Raw genomic sequence first — 16,043 nt, 5'->3', positions numbered from 1 at the left:
ACAAAGCTTGGTTCTTTCTTTTCTACATAAGCTCAATGACATGAGGATTACAAGATGGGTTGTAAATGCAAAGAGTGCAGCCACAATTGTAGTCACTCGGTCATGGAAGAGTGGGAGTAACAATACGATGGTAAAAGTATGGGAGAGGATATGTAAGTCCATGACACATCAAAGCATGAAAAGAAAGGGGGCTTTTATTTTTATGGTTACATAAGGGGACATTTTAGAGTGGGGGTATGCCTTGGGGGTGGTTGAAGATGTTAAGGGGATCAGCTTTGGTCTTGATCTGCACAAGGCGCCTGAAGTTTTTCACAAAATATCTTTTACCCCAAGAGGCCTCGGCTTGGGCAATGGCATGGGCACCAACACCTTGGCCAGCCGTGCCAAGGTCAAGGTCGATGTAGTTGACGTAGGCTGCCCGAGGGGAATGTGAAACGAAGGGAGCCATGAATCTGTACAAACGGCGGAGCCAAGCGATTTGTTGCGCATCGCCGCCTGCCTCGCCCCACCGTGCCTGGTACTGAATTATATAAAGATTGCCAGCTCGGTGTGGAAATGCAATGGCGTCGCCGGGAATTTCTGCCATGGCACCCCCATATGGCTCTAGGTAGACGTATGCCCCAGATGGCCCTTGCTCCAAGTATGAACACACTTTCATCCAAGCTTCCTTGGGCACTGGCTTTGTAACATAATCTGATTTTGCTTTGAACTTGCCCTTGTCTCTGTTATAGCGGCCCATGAGGGCCTCAGGAGTGGCCGCACTGCCAATGCTTGCCACAGCATCTATCCATCTTCCCTCTTGGCAATCTGCAGCTGTTAGATTTACCTCCGGGTAATGTTTTTTGAACATAGCCACAGTCTCTTCAACCGTTCCCAAATACATTCCAAACATCATGACTTCGGCAGCGCCAGTGGAGGATTGATTTGGTCCCATGGTACCCCCTGTTATGAACATAGTGCTTTCTAGCTCTTTGGGAGCTGAGGGGGCCACAAATTGCCATCTATAGACGAGCTCTGCAACTTGCTCTTTGCCAGACCTGTTTAAGTTGAAGTGAGTGATCCTTCTGGGCACCTCAAGCAACTCAATTTTCCACTCTACTACAATGCCCCACGTACCACCTCCACCCCCTCTCAGATCTATACACAAGGAACTCTTGGTGGTTCCCTATATAGTAAACTTCACGATACATAGGAAATTTTGAGAGATTTCCTAGTTAGATAGATGGAAATTTGCTATATATAACTAGACAATTGAATTCTCCATTTACTCAATCCTCTATATCTAGGAAATATGGGCCAATATCTAGATAATTCAGTTTAATATGGGCCAATATCTAGATAACTCAATTTCCTATATAGAGAATATGGACCAATATCTAGGTAATTCAATTTCCTATATAGGAAATATAGGGCAATATCTAGGTAATTCAATTTCCTATATAGAGAATGAATAAGAAATATGGGCTATTATCTAGATAATTCAATTTTTTATATAGAGAATGGATTGCCTATATAGAGAATTGAACCATAAATAATTAATTGGTTTATTAAAAATTTACTTTAAAACTTTTATACTTAATATTCATGCATCAATATTATTATAAAATGAAATATTAAAATTCTCCTCTCTTTCTCTCTCTCTCTCTCTCTCTCTCTCTCTCTCTCTCTCACACACACACACACACACACACACACACACATGAAAAACTCAATATGACATATGTTAAAATGTAGGGATATGCTCTCATCTTACACCAAAAAGTAAGAGAATGATTTTACCAACTCTAGTGTGACTTATATTAATGTTACGTTAAGTTAAAATATATGCAAAGAGGACAAAAGATTTGTGTTGATATTGCCAAATGATGAAAAATAAAATTTTGTTGGTAGCACCTTGATCGTTATGAATCCTATATGTGGCTTATTTTCAAAAGGATAACAAGTGTTTCATAAGTTTGGAGTTCAAAAACGATAAGAACCTACAAACATAGGAATGATAAGAAAGAGTGACTGTTTTGATAGAAGCTATCTACATAGCTTTCAAAGGTTAGTTTAAAGATGTATGTAGAAGCTATCTACATAGCTTTTAAAGATTAGTTTAAAGATGCATGTAGATTGTTTTAAAGGGTTTATGTTATATGCAAAAAAGTTTGTTTGAGTTCATAAATTTTATAGAGCTCCTTTGTGTAAGGATTATCTAAAATTGTATGCAAGGCTTGAGAGTTGATTAGCAAATTGAGTAAGCACAAGATTTGAAAACCTTGAGTTGCATGTTAAGATTAATGAGAATCCAATTTGTTCTTGCACATTGCTAGGACTTGCTTCTTCTTTTTTGGATCTAATGCTATCTTGTGAGATTAATAAGTTCTTTTATAAGCTTGTATGAGCTTTTGCAAGGTCTTTTAATAATGAGTTTATACAAGAGCTTACAAGATCTTGTGAGTTCCAATGGGCTACTAAGAGATCACATGATTAGCACAAGTGGATTATAGGAACTCCTAGAAGATTTTGTGTAATCTTATGATATATAATAGGATTCTAATAATGCTTAATTTAAAATTTTTTAAATAGAAAGTTTTAACTATATTTTCAAAGAGTCGTTCATACAAAAGACCATGACTTTCAACTATATTTTCAAAGAGTAATTCATTATAATAGGTATTATAGTATGTAGAAGACTATCTTTACTTTGCAATTATAAAAGTAAAAGTTTATGATAAATTATTGCCTCTTGATCACATGTCCTTTTCTAAGAATGCATGGTAGCAACCTGTAAATGGTGCTTAAAGAGAACAAAAGAAAGATAGAGCATTCCCACTATGGATGGTTATTCTTGAAGAGAAGAAAGTATAAATGGAGGATCCCCAATATGTATGGTCATGATTATGGCTATTTTATGTGCGCACATAAACCACTTAGTTGCATAAATTTTTTTCCTTTAATGAACTCAATCGAAGTCTCCAAAATATGTGCATATTATGATTAAGAAGGGGCATGTTAGAAGGCATTTGCAGAATGTGATATTGCACTCTTTTTGTAGAATACCTCAATTAAGTGCGCTTTCGTAGGAACACAACTGGGATGGGTGACCTCTCAGGAAGTGGGAGGATCTATGTTTCCAACAGTGCCTACATCTAAGCTCTAAAAAAACAACGTTCTTGCTCTATTTGCAAGATGAGTTGCATTTTTAGAGGACCGTTGGCCTTAAACTACTCTTATTACAAGGTGACAAATAAAGTGCAAACTCATAGCCACTATGATGCACTAGCCGCAACATTCATTTTCTATTGATATACATTGAAATAATATTTGTGGATATTCTTTCTTGATAGCATAAAACCTTAGAGGTGATAGGATCAGCTGAAAGTTCTTTGTTCATCATACAAGATAATAAATGGATAGTGTTTTTTTAAAAGATAATAAATGGGTAGTGTATTTATTTTTGAGATAGCTTCTTATGCGAAAGTGTATGTGACTCGGAATCATGTAGAAAGGTAAAAGTGGATACAAGAGTTGCTTTATGCTCATAAGAGTTCTTTAAACTTAATATACATTTGCCACTATACTTCTTCCTTTCCATATTGGGGTGGTAGTCTCATAAATGATTTTTCTTGCATGTATACAACTTAGATTAATGTGATCATCTTATAATGTCTAAGATCCGATTTTATGACCACATAGTGTATGGTAGAAGCTCTTAAGAGCTCACAAGACCATATATGAGCTCATGAACTTTCTTAGATCAATGTGATCATCTTTAATGTCTAAGATGAGCTTTTATGACCACATAGTGTATGGTAGATGCTCTTAAGACCAATGTGATCATCTTTAATGTCTAAGATGAGCTTTTATGACCACATAGTGTATGGTAGATGCTCTTAAGACCTCATAAGACCATACATGAGCTATGATCTTTCTTAAGATCTCATAATTGATGTAAGATCTCATAATTCATGTAAGAGCTCATATAATTTCAAAAAATATTGTTAGAGAGCTAATGAGAAATCTTGCTAAGGTCACTGGAAATGACTTGAGATCTAGTCAATGTGAGATGACTAGAGATGATCGTGATCTAAGACCTAAGATGGGTTTGAGAGTAAGTCATACCTCAGTCATAGGTTCTTACAAGATCTTGAGATGATCAAAGATAAGATTACCTAACACCCACTAGAACCTAAGTTGAGAACTAAGAGGTCATATAATTCATGTAAGAGCACATCTAATTTCAAAAAAATATTGTTAAAGATCTAATGAGATCATAAGACCCACTACAAGTCCATAGGATCACATAGGGGTTTAGAAGAGTTCGTAAGGTCACATATGAACTCTTGATGATTACAAGGAGAAAATATTAGTGATTCTAATCATATGAATAATGGCTCCTTCATGCTCCTCTATGCTCAATTGGTTGATCTTACATGATTATAAGAGTTTCCATGACACAATGGCTCCCATGAGATTCTATAAGTAATATACTCAGATAAGATTTCCTATCATCTCATATGAGCTCTTATTGGTTCGAGTGAGACTACAAAGAGATTATTAGAGATGATTGTGATCTAAGACCTACAACAACAAATTAATGCTCTACTAGCTATGTACCCCCTGCTTTATTCGACTAGTGTGTAATATTGAATGATGTATACTACACACACAAACGTTAATTAGATTATAGTACACATATGTTAAAATTGCTTGATTATAATATCTTTTATAGATATTGTCTCGATCAAATCCCATCAACCAAGCTAAAATTTGCATAGCTGAGGAGTATTTTTACAAAGCAGATGCTACAATAGAAGCCCCTTTTTGTATTGATTTAATATAATATATACATATGCGTCTATGTGTATCGTAGTCTATTTATGGTGTTTTATGGTGATATTAAATTTATATATGGTATAGCATCACGATAATTTTTATTTAAATATTTAAATACATATATACCAATATAAAGGCCTTTAAAAAGTATACATATATATCTATTCTTATATTTTTATTTGTAAAGGTAAAATTAATAAAATATCTATAATGGTAAAATCTAATTCTTTAGCACTATGAATCAATATCAAGAGCCTTCACAATGATAATAAGTATCTATTTATTTGACACAATAAATAAATATGAAGAGGCTTGAAAAAAATCTTTTAATAATTGAATAAAAATTAAAAGAGATATTTCCCGCTTGTTCTTTTACTTTTGGGTGTGAAGAAACCCTGCACTTTCAAGGGTTTTCAAACTCAGCACAAGCGGCGTCCGATGCTACAGGCAAGTAAAAGCAACACGATCGCCTCCTCCTCTCATCAACATCGCTTCCTTCTCTCAGAGCAGAGAGCAAGGAGAGTAGCAACAACAGCGAGTTTGTTCTACGCTTGCACGATGAACTCCCAGTTCTGCGGCTGGGAGTATTTCTGGCTATGGCGGCCTCTGTCGCGGAATGGGGGAACACGTCTCTGAAGTCTGTGGACGAGGAAATCTTTGTTCTGATAGAGAAGGATAAGGGGAGGCAGTGGAGGGGCATTGAGCTCATCGCCTCGGAGAACTTCACCTCGCAGGCGGTCATCGAAGCCCTAGGCTCCGCCCTCACCAAAAAACTCAGACCTGCAGCCCCAAAAAAGCGGGCACCACAATGATGAAGATAATGAAGCAGAATTTGACCTGCTGCCCACAGTCGAAAGGCTAATTGATCAAGAAGACAACGAAGCAGATGATGACCTGTTGTTGCTGAAGGAAGATCGAAAGCAAGCAACTTGATCTTGGGCAAGAAAATGATGCCCCCTTTCTACCAGAAAGAGGATAAGACGATGGTGTCCTCTGGCCACAAAGAGGAGCAATTTAGATTGACCTACAGCCTACTAACCATGAAGGACATGAACAAGAAAAAGGCGATCTCCTGCCAGCAATTGGAGATGATGAAGAGGGCGAACTCCTGCCCCAAAACGGAGTCGACAATCTTGAGACCGCATGACAAATCTGCATGCTCCGAGTGGTCCTATTCCTTGGCTACGGAGGAGCCAAAGATCATCGTTCGACAGGTACTTTCTTTTCTTATGATACCTGTGTCCTCCGAATCTTGCTTCAGGTGATGCCTAGACCCTATCCAAGGGTCAAGAAGAAGACATCTCTACAATCGTGCCTCATCATCAAAACAATCTTTCATCCTGGTGAGTGCGTTCATAATCATTTTGATGTGCATGGGCATCCTTCAAATCTATGTGTCTTACTTCCCATCTATCAGGATGGCCATGCACAAACTGCTTCATCTCATAATAGTCAAGCGTGAGGAAGCCAAAGCTGATGATTCAGACCATGAACAGCAAGCAGATCATGATGCATAACCCCATTTACTGGAAGATTTTCTAGTTCGTATAGCGGCTGGCTTCTGTACCTTGTTCATTGACGAGGCGAATGCCTTGTCCACCAACTGGGCCCGCAACAATCCTGATGATTTGGAAACGCTGCTGCGGTTCCTGAAGATCATCGTTCGACAGGTACTTTCTTTTCTTATGATACACGTGTCCTCCGAATCTTGCTTCAGGTGATGCCTAGACCCTATCCAAGGGTCAAGAAGAAGACATCTCTACGATCGTGCCTCATCATCAAAACAATCTTTCATCTTGGTGAGTGCGTTAATAATCATTTTGATGTGCATGGGCATCCTTCAAATCTATGTGTCTTACTTCCCATCTATCAAGATGGCCATGCACAAACTGCTTCATCTCATAATAGTCAAGTGTGCGGAAGCCAAAGCTGATGATTCAGACCATGAACAGCAAGCAGATCATGATGCATAACCCCATTTACTGGAAGATTTTCTAGTTCGTATAGCGGCTGGCTTCTGTACCTTGTTCATTGATGAGGCGAATGCCTTGTCCAGCTCAGCTCGCAACAATCCTGACGATTTGGAAACGCTACTGCAGTTCCTGCTGCGACTCTCGAAACAGGAATGTGCTGCTAACGTGGTTCTTGCTTCTTCGGAGAATTGCTTCATGGAGTGGCTCTGCGGTTCGCCCATCGTCAGGGGCCATAATGTCAACCTTGCTACCATTGGGCATTTGACTGAGGGGGAGGCCAGAGACTATGTCTTCAGCATCATCCATGACTCGGAAAGAGTGGTCCTCTGCAGATGCCCAGAGTAGGCGGATGCTCGAGGAGGAAGTTTCAAGTGTTTGGGGCGATGTTTTTGCACATAATGGGGGAGCAATGTTGCTTCTGTATAAATTCAGTTGTTGTGTTCCTCTCTAGAGCTTCCATGCTTGAATAGTAGCAGCAGTGAAAGCAGAAACCACTGACCATATGAATTCTTGTGAATCCAGGGAGCATGCAGGTGTGTGTTCTTGAGAATCCATTCTTTATTGTAGGAAGTAAAAAATGAAATTTGAAGTCTTTAGGCGAAAACTGTGTGTCTCATTGTACTACTCATGCAGAATATCTATCAGAAAAATATGGGTTAGTGAAATTTAACATGGGAAGAGCCACTGCCAAAGACCTACCTGTTTTGAGATGGTCTGTTTTGTGATTATTCCTCTGTGTGGCTGCATCTCTCATCTCTACAGCTTACAATGGGGGCACCTTAGTGCAGATGAATGCCAGGATGTTCAGGCAGAGGATTGTGGCGGGGGTCATCGCGCGGGAATGGAGGCAGTTGCAGTAATGATGCCCACCACGAACGATTCCAGGATGGCATCAGAGGAATGAAATTTGGCCTGGTCTCGGATTGATCTATGGCTGAAAAAATACCCTCAGATGTGTACAACGATGTTTGTGAAGGTCAAGCAACGGATGAGGCTCCTGCAATCACGCTAGTCATGAGAGGTAACAAATGGCAGTTTATTTGCTGAGTGTGTATGTTATCAAAATTTAATTTAGAGAACGACTTTTAACCTAATCGCTGGACATGGCGAGCATGGACCGCATGGACTTCTAATTCACACTAAGCACTTCAACAGGCCGGCTTCTTCACAATCTAGCTATGACATTTGACAATTACTCTCAAGCTTCATTATTGAGCAGCCCAAGTATTTCAATCGCTACTATTTTGATCACTGTCATAGGATCGGCCATTACTGTGGAGTTTAAGGGCTTCTCAGCTTGTGGATTTGATTGCAAGGCTTGGCCCAACCACAATCAAGGTACAACTCGAGCCTAACCACAATCAAGGTACAACCACTTAAGTATGTTGGGGGAATACATATTTTATTGCTCCTTTGCTTGGGCTAGATAGGTAATGCGTCAAACACTTGGATGGTTCTTACAAGCTTTAAGATTAGAGAGAGAGTCGGGTAGCGAGGAGTGATAGTGTGGAGAGGTGGAATGGTGTTAAAGAGGAGTTCTAGAGAGTTAGCAAAGAGCGTGAAAGTGGGGTAGAGAGAGTTCAATTGGGCTTTTGTCATGGAGCTTGCAAAAGTGATCTAGAGAGAGGGGGATGGAGAGATTTATGTTGTGTTGGATCATGATGAGTGAGGTAGAGATGAAAAGAAGGTGGAGGTGTTGGCTGGGGGTGCAAGAGATGGTAGCAAGCTCTTATAGGTTCTCAGTATAGCTCACCTCCACCTCCACCTCCACCTCCACCTCAACTAGGAGCAAAAACAACTTAGTCTAGTAGATCAGCTAAGCTGAAGAGAGCTTCTACTAAGTACACTGTACATGGGGATGAAAAAAAGGTGGAAGGAGCAACATCCATCCACTCAATATCAGCTGATGTAGTGGTATAACGTTGGACAATGGTGGGAGCTAGTACACGTGACGGAATGGCTGAAGCTCTTGCTGAGATCACCAGAAGGAAATATTATCATGTACATCCTTCCATGCATTAGTTGCTAATTTCTAGACAGTTGAGATGCAATGGATGTTCAAGTTTGAAGAGCATGGGTCACCTTCTTGTCTTCTCTTTCAATGTGTCCTTTCAGATCTGCATACTTTAGAAAAATCAAAGATGACGTACAAAAAAATTCAAATTCTATACTTGAGGTGAAATCTAGATTGGAGGCATTTGAAACTGATGATATGCATAAGCTCTTGAAGTTTCATGAAATTATGGAGGCTCATCTAGAGCAACTAACTGATGAGTCTCAGGTTATGATGGATACATGATATTTAATGGTGATGATGCATGTTAAGAACATTTTCATTGAATTGCAGGTATTTTAAAATACAATCGATTCCACGAAACATCATGACAAGAAATCCCATTGCTTATGCTTTATGCAGGTACTGGCACGCTTTCACGGGTTTCGAGTTTTAAAAAGCTTGAAACTGTAAGGGAAGCAGCATCTCTATACCTTAGACCAAGCTCCTTGGTACAACAGATTGAAAATTGGATTGTTGAACCTCCCATGTCAGAGCAGCTTGAGAAAGTCAATGCTTTCTTTGACAAGGTATACAATATGGCATCTCTATTTATTATCAAAAGCATTCGCAGGTTAGTGATTCTTTTTAAAGGACTTCAGGTAAAGAAAGAAGTAGAGGCAATAGAGAAGCATGTAAAATATGTTGGCTTTGGTTGGTTATAAAGGATTCTTGCTTGCACTATCCATGGTCTTTTGTTGTTGCCAATTATGTACTGCATATTTTATAGGTGTCTGGGCTCAATCTCTTGCCCCCTTCTTGAGCATGAAGGCCATAGAAAACTGCTAGACACAAGGGGTGGTTCTGATGGAGCAAGTTGCCAGACATAAGGGGTGGGTCTGATGGAGCTTGTTTAGCAAGATGCCAATTTTGGGGTGGTTTTGATGGAGTTGGTGTCTAGAAAGCTACGAGTTTTGGGGTGGTTTTCATGGATTTAGTATCTCGTAAGCTACCAATTTTGGGTGGTTCTAATGGAGCTGGTGTTTGGCAAGCTGCATGCGTACTCCGCCTGTAGGGAGGATACATAATATGTAAGCTATCTGGTTATTTGTGTATCTTTAGAGTTTGTTTATTTGCATGATATGCTTTATTTTTGTGCTTTTCAGTTTACAAAACCACCCCCTCTTATTTAGAGTTTGGTTATTTGCATGATATTCTTAATTTTTGTGCTTTTCTTTTTACAAAAAGGACTCCGTAGCTTTTGTTGACGAGGTGTGGCGATTCGACAAGATCGGTGAAGATGGAGCTTTTCATAAGAGGCTCCAACAGAATGGTATTAGGACTATAGAAGACTTTCTTAGATGCTATGTGATAGATCAACAAAAGATGAGATATGTAAGGGTTTAATATTCATTCGGTTTTGTGATTCATCCAGGCAAATAATCTGAGGTAACATTGGCTCGTGATTACATGTGATGTTCTAAGCAAGTGTTTTATATGAATTTGTTTCTATTATTAAGAGGATTTTTGGGTAGCCTGAAGTTGGTACTTATTTCAAATTGGTAATGTCACAGATGCTGATTGAGTTGAGTATGGAGGATACACTCAACAACCTCATTTTCATGAAGAAAGCAACAATGGCATAGGGCTTGACAAAAGCATGGGTTATAGGTATATCTTGATTCTTTAATGTTATCCCTTCTTTGCTGATTCTTTTATCAACTTGTGTTACAAATACTGTATTTGATTATGAGAGGCCATTCATCAATGATTATACCCTATCACCCAATGTAGCAGGGATCCAAGTGTATAGAGGGAGCCTAAACAAACCAGCACAACACATGGGTTTAATCTAGCCATCAATAAAGTAAGCCTATGCAAACACATGGGTTTAATCTAGCCATCAATAAATTAAGCCTATGCAAACATTCTATGCATTTTGGCTAAGTTTAGCTAATGAGATTGGTTGAATGCTTGTAGTGCGTAAGGCCGTTTCATCTTGTCTAGGATGCTTGACTACAATGACTTGACTGTGGTGTTAGATGCACTTTCTCTATAGATACTAGTTGATATAATCTCTACTATAAGAGCTATGTCCAACCTGTGGGAGCTGAGTTGATTTCCTGCAAGGTTGCATTGCATCAGGAGGTTTGCCCTCATAAGGCTGAGATGTGTATTGTCCCATGGGGCATGGTAGAAAGCTGAGAGTTGTAGAGAGCTGTAGCAATAGGGTTGCCACTCTAACATGGGACTCCTCTTCATAGAAACATCCAACTAATTATAGGCTATGCTCCATTGACATCAAGATTGAGTTACGAGGGCTGTGATCCTTCCCTTGTGTCTTTGTTATTTGCTGAAATTTGTCTTTGTTATTTGCTGAAGTTTCAAAGTTAAGATGTGTTTGCATGTATGTACAGGTGGTGAAATGATAAGCCAAACCTCTCTAATGAACGTAGTCCTATATGTAGATCTAACATGGGACACCTATTGTATATCTTAATATTTGATAGATAATCTTAAAATGTTTATAAAATGTCTGGTGAATAGTATATTAACGTGATTCATAGATAGAAAAAGGTAAGCTTCTATGTATTCCCTTTATACAGATACAATGTATTCACTATTTAGAGATACAATGTATTCACTATATAATTTCATAGGTAGATATAAGGATATCTAGAGAAAATGCAAACTAGGGAAAACATTTCTCTAGATATGCTAACTAGGAAATGTGTGCATGGATTTCTCTATATAGGCAAATTTGCCTACATAGGAATTTTTGAGATATACAGGAAAAATTGCTTACATAGGAAAAAAATTCCTATGTAGGCAAACTTGCCTATATAGGGAAAAAATTCGTACGTAGGCAAATTTTCCTATATAGAGAAATCATATAGGAAACTTACATAGGGAAAAAATTTCCTATGTAGGTAAATTTTCCTATATAGAGAAATCCATGCACATATTTCCTAGTTAGCCTACCTAGGAAAGTGTTTCATTTTCTCTAGTTTGCACTTTTCCTAGATATGTTTATTTATATCTAGGGAATTATGTAGTGAATGCTTTTTTTTTCCTTTATAGAGAATGAACCAAAGCTCCTTGTCATATATTGAATCATGAGTAGGTTGCTTTTCTTGCTTAAGGTCAAGTGAAACTAGAACCACACACAGTTTTGGATGTCATAGAAAACACCTCAAGAATAGAATTTTAAAAGAATTGGAAGTTTTTCCCAGTTGAGGATGTTACTTGGGAAAAAGAGGAAGAGTTGAGGAAAGATTTATCCCATTTAGCAAGAGGAGGTCATCTTGGATCTTCAAGTGGGGGAGAATGTAAAATCCCTCTTTCCTTATCCTAGTATACCCAAGAAATTAAATCTTCATTAGGAAAAATGAGGCTTATTCCTTGGCCCTTTAGCAAAATGGAAATTAGGCCCCCGGCCAATGAGGAAAAAGCCACCGTTGCGTTGAATATTCACCAAAAAAAGGAAAAAAATGTGTACAAAATAGGTGAAATACACGGATTACTTTGCTTTATAAAATTCTTGAAAATAGACATTCTCTCTCTTCTCTTTTATTGTAATGTCAGATTTGAGCAGCAATTAGGATCCGTATAGGGAATTGGATCCTTAAATGCACAATTCTAGCCTTCTCTTTTTCACACACCATTTTCCTTCTCTTTTTCACTTTTCATGTTTTCCCCATCTCCATTTTTGAGTTTTACAAGTAGGAAGCCGCATATTCAGCTATGGTAACACGAGCAAGAAGGACATCTTCCAAGTGCAATCTATCACAATTTCTAACACATTGGATGCAAACAATGCATGGATCCCTTTGACAGTTTCTAAGGGGAGTTGGATTCTACCACAAACATTGTGAAGAAGAAAGCATAGAGGTTCAATCAACGAGTTCATATCAAGCTGGAAAGGAAGAATACAAGGATTCAAGCATTGGAGGAGCCAAACACACATCAAGGAGGTTCTTGTCTAGCAGGTGTATCTACATAAGGAGTTAAGGCTAGAGGTTTGGCCTCAATACCTTCCACAACATAGACCAAATTATAAGTTCAGTACATTAAGTGTAATCTATTCAAAGGAAACACCTATATTAAACTCTGTTTGTTTGTTGTGTAGATGTATATCCCTCAACGTACATAGGATGGCAACTAGTTGATGTTGTGCATGGTTATATTGGCGAGCAACAATACAAAGTTTGTTATGCAAAATCGTTGACTGAAGCAGACACATTCTTTTATGCAAAATCGTTGGGGTTGAAGTAGGCACATTCTTTTACGACCACTATTTTGATATTACACATGGAAAGGTCTCCCCAAGTTCACAAGTCCAGAATGGGAGTTACCAAGTGCAACAATAATCGAAAGCTATCGAGCAAGAATCTTCCAAGAGGTACAACACAATCTACAACCTCAAGCTACAACAAGAGTTGTTTGAGTAGTAACGGTCACATTGACGGTGACATTATTTGTTGATTTCTTTGCACGAATACAAGAATAAGAGTTACAAACACAATGTTTGTGTGTAAAAATTTTCAAGAGGAAGATATACTTGAAATCCTTGATGAAGGATGGGGCACGAAGGAAACAAAATCTATTGTAGCTGTTATAAGGTTGCCATGGGTATTGTAATCTCATATATAAATACTTGAGACTTAAAACAAAGCTTGGTTCTTTCTTTTCTACATAAGCTCAATGACATGAGGATTACAAGATGGGTTGTAAATGCAAAGAGTGCAGCCACAATTGTAGTCACTCGGTCATGGAAGAGTGGGAGTAACAATACGATGGTAAAAGTATGGGAGAGGATATGTAAGTCCATGACACATCAAAGCATGAAAAGAAAGGGGGCTTTTATTTTTATGGTTACATAAGGGGACATTTTAGAGTGGGGGTATGCCTTGGGGGTGGTTGAAGATGTTAAGGGGATCAGCTTTGGTCTTGATCTGCACAAGGCGCCTGAAGTTTTTCACAAAATATCTTTCACCCCAAGAGGCCTCGGCTTGGGCAACGGCATGGGCACCAACACCTTGGCCAGCCGTGCCAAGGTCAAGGTCGATGTAGTTGACGTAGGCTGCCCGAGGGGAATGTGAAACGAAGGGAGCCATGAATCTGTACAAACGGCGGAGCCAAGCGATTTGTTGCGCATCGCCGCCTGCCTCGCCCCACCGTGCCTGGTACTGAATTATATAAAGATTGCCAGCTCGGTGTGGAAATGCAATGGCGTCGCCGGGAATTTCTGCCATGGCACCCCCATATGGCTCTAGGTAGACGTATGCCCCAGATGGCCCTTGCTCCAAGTATGAACACACTTTCATCCAAGCTTCCTTGGGCACTGGCTTTGTAACATAATCTGATTTTGCTTTGAACTTGCCCTTGTCTCTGTTATAGCGGCCCATGAGGGCCTCAGGAGTGGCCGCACCGCCAATGCTTGCCACAGCATCTATCCATCTTCCCTCTTGGCAATCTGCAGCTGTTAGATTTACCTCCGGGTAATGTTTTTTGAACATAGCCACAGTCTCTTCAACCGTTCCCAAATACATTCCAAACATCATGACTTCGGCAGCGCCAGTGGAGGATTGATTTGGTCCCATGGTACCCCCTGTTATGAACATAGTGCTTTCTAGCTCTTTGGGAGCTGAGGGGGCCACAAATTGCCATCTATAGACGAGCTCTGCAACTTGCTCTTTGCCAGACCTGTTTAAGTTGAAGTGAGTGATCCTTCTGGGCACCTCAAGCAACTCAATTTTCCACTCTACTACAATGCCCCACGTACCACCTCCACCCCCTCTCAGAGCCCAAAACAAATCCTCACCCATGGTGGTCCTATTCACAATCTCGCCCTTTGCATTCACCATCACCGCATCCAACACATGGTCAGCAGCTAACCCATACTTCCTAGACAAAAACCCATACCCACCTCCACTGAAATGGCCCCCAACTCCCAACGATGGACAAATCCCGGCTGTGAAGCCATAACTAGGGGTGATTTGAGCAATACTCTCATACAGCTCCCCCAAATTAGCCCCCGTTTGCACCCATGCTGTCTTTGATGAGAGGTCCACTTTGACAGCTCTCATGTTGTAGAAATCTATGATTACAAAGGCGGAGTCTGCTGTGTAGGAAAGGCCCTCATAGCTATGGCCTCCACTACGCACACGCACCTCCCAATTGCCCTTCACAGAGCACTGGAAAGCTTTCTGCACTTCTTCGACAGTTGTGGGGAGAATGAGAGCCGAAGGCCGTAGAAACCCGGGCTCGGCAAACCGGAGGTTCTGCATGGATGCATCGAGCAAGCTGTTATAAACTGCAGGGTCTGATTGAGGAGTGGTGAAGTTGAGGATTCTAGCAGCCAGCAAGCAGCTGGACAAAGCCGTGAGGTTGAGGTTAATTGAGGTTGCAGCAGCATGAGGGCAAAGAAGGGAGAGGAAAGATGGTGCAAGGAGGAGGGTGCAGGCGAGGTTGAGGAAGATGGTTGCTGTTCTGAGTGCGATGTGTGCAGCCATGGCAACACACGAGAGCTTTAACTAGAATGCAGGCACGTAGCTGAGGAGAGCTATGTAAGGAGTAGGCGGCTGGGCACACAAGGGCGTCGTAGGGTCGGCTTTATAAGGAGTGAGCAGTGAGGAGTATATAATTCTGTATGCATTTACGACGCGTGCTGCTTGCGTCGTGATAATCTTTTCTTAATCCTGCTAAGTTCTTGCTAATAAAAAAAAAGGTGGCAGGACGCTGCCATTTGCAACTGGACACTTGTCACTCCTGCAGCTGCGTTCACCAGAAATGGTTGACCCTAGCATCCTTTTGTCTGCAACGTGTCGTTATGTCGTCACTCTCTCATTGGGCGGTGTTTTATACATGTGTTAGTGTGGGGAAACTCATTTTTAGGAAACATACAAATACACACTTTTTCTTTACACTTTTCCTTTTGAAGCTTGGAAATTGAAGAAAATAGCCATACTTTTTGAAAATTTCACAAGCTCTTGCATTTTCTACAAGTGCCTTGATTTCGTCAAACATGTTTCATATTTTAATAAAATGCATGTCTAACACGATAAGCATATTCGTCTCCTTTGCCACGCCTTAGAGGCGTGTTCTATTAGGCATCACCATCAAGGTAGTTTCTTGGACAGTAGTCATTGTTGGCTCTCCTCCTAAGAGAGTAGTCATTTGTGAGCATTTTTTACTACTGTTTTGAAAAGCGAGAGAGAGAGAGAGAGAGAGAGAGAGAGAGAGAGAGAGAGAGA

The 16,043-nt window shown here is 40.1% G+C and overlaps 1 protein-coding gene and 2 pseudogenes across 15 annotated transcripts; 1 reads left to right on the top strand and 2 right to left on the bottom strand.

Annotated features, from left to right (window-relative positions):
* Positions 1-223: 223 nt before the first annotated feature.
* Positions 224-934, bottom strand: LOC147603633 (berberine bridge enzyme-like D-1 pseudogene; annotated as a pseudogene).
* Positions 935-5,214: 4,280 nt separating this feature from the next.
* LOC147603632 (uncharacterized) lies at positions 5,215-13,367 on the top strand. Of its 15 annotated transcripts, XR_015265539.1 has the most exons (9): positions 5,215-7,327; positions 7,428-7,815; positions 7,950-8,132; positions 9,211-9,377; positions 9,578-9,878; positions 10,036-10,120; positions 10,362-10,458; positions 12,625-12,806; positions 12,917-13,367. XR_015265539.1 is itself a non-coding variant. In XM_086796084.1 (6 exons), the coding sequence occupies exons 2-6, from the start codon at positions 7,725-7,727 to the stop codon at positions 10,370-10,372; spliced, it is 537 nt and encodes a 178-aa protein (XP_086652210.1). In that variant the 5' UTR covers positions 5,215-7,327; positions 7,428-7,724; the 3' UTR covers positions 10,373-12,337. The 15 variants fall into 15 exon arrangements, 9 of the variants coding, with proteins under 9 accessions (XP_086652210.1, XP_086652209.1, XP_086652208.1 ...); XR_015265536.1 differs by lacking the exon at positions 9,578-9,878; XR_015265534.1 differs by lacking the exon at positions 9,578-9,878 and having other exon boundaries at positions 10,036-10,236.
* Positions 13,368-13,522: 155 nt separating this feature from the next.
* Positions 13,523-15,379, bottom strand: LOC147603631 (berberine bridge enzyme-like D-1 pseudogene; annotated as a pseudogene).
* Positions 15,380-16,043: the final 664 nt, after the last annotated feature.

The sequence above is a fragment of the Cibotium barometz genome, chromosome 63, assembly GCF_041138505.1.
Source record: "Cibotium barometz isolate CiBa-2024 chromosome 63, ASM4113850v1, whole genome shotgun sequence".
NCBI lineage: Eukaryota > Viridiplantae > Streptophyta > Polypodiopsida > Cyatheales > Cibotiaceae > Cibotium > Cibotium barometz.
The sequence above is the reverse complement of the archived record's forward strand: the minus strand, read 5'-3'. Positions and strand labels throughout refer to the sequence as shown.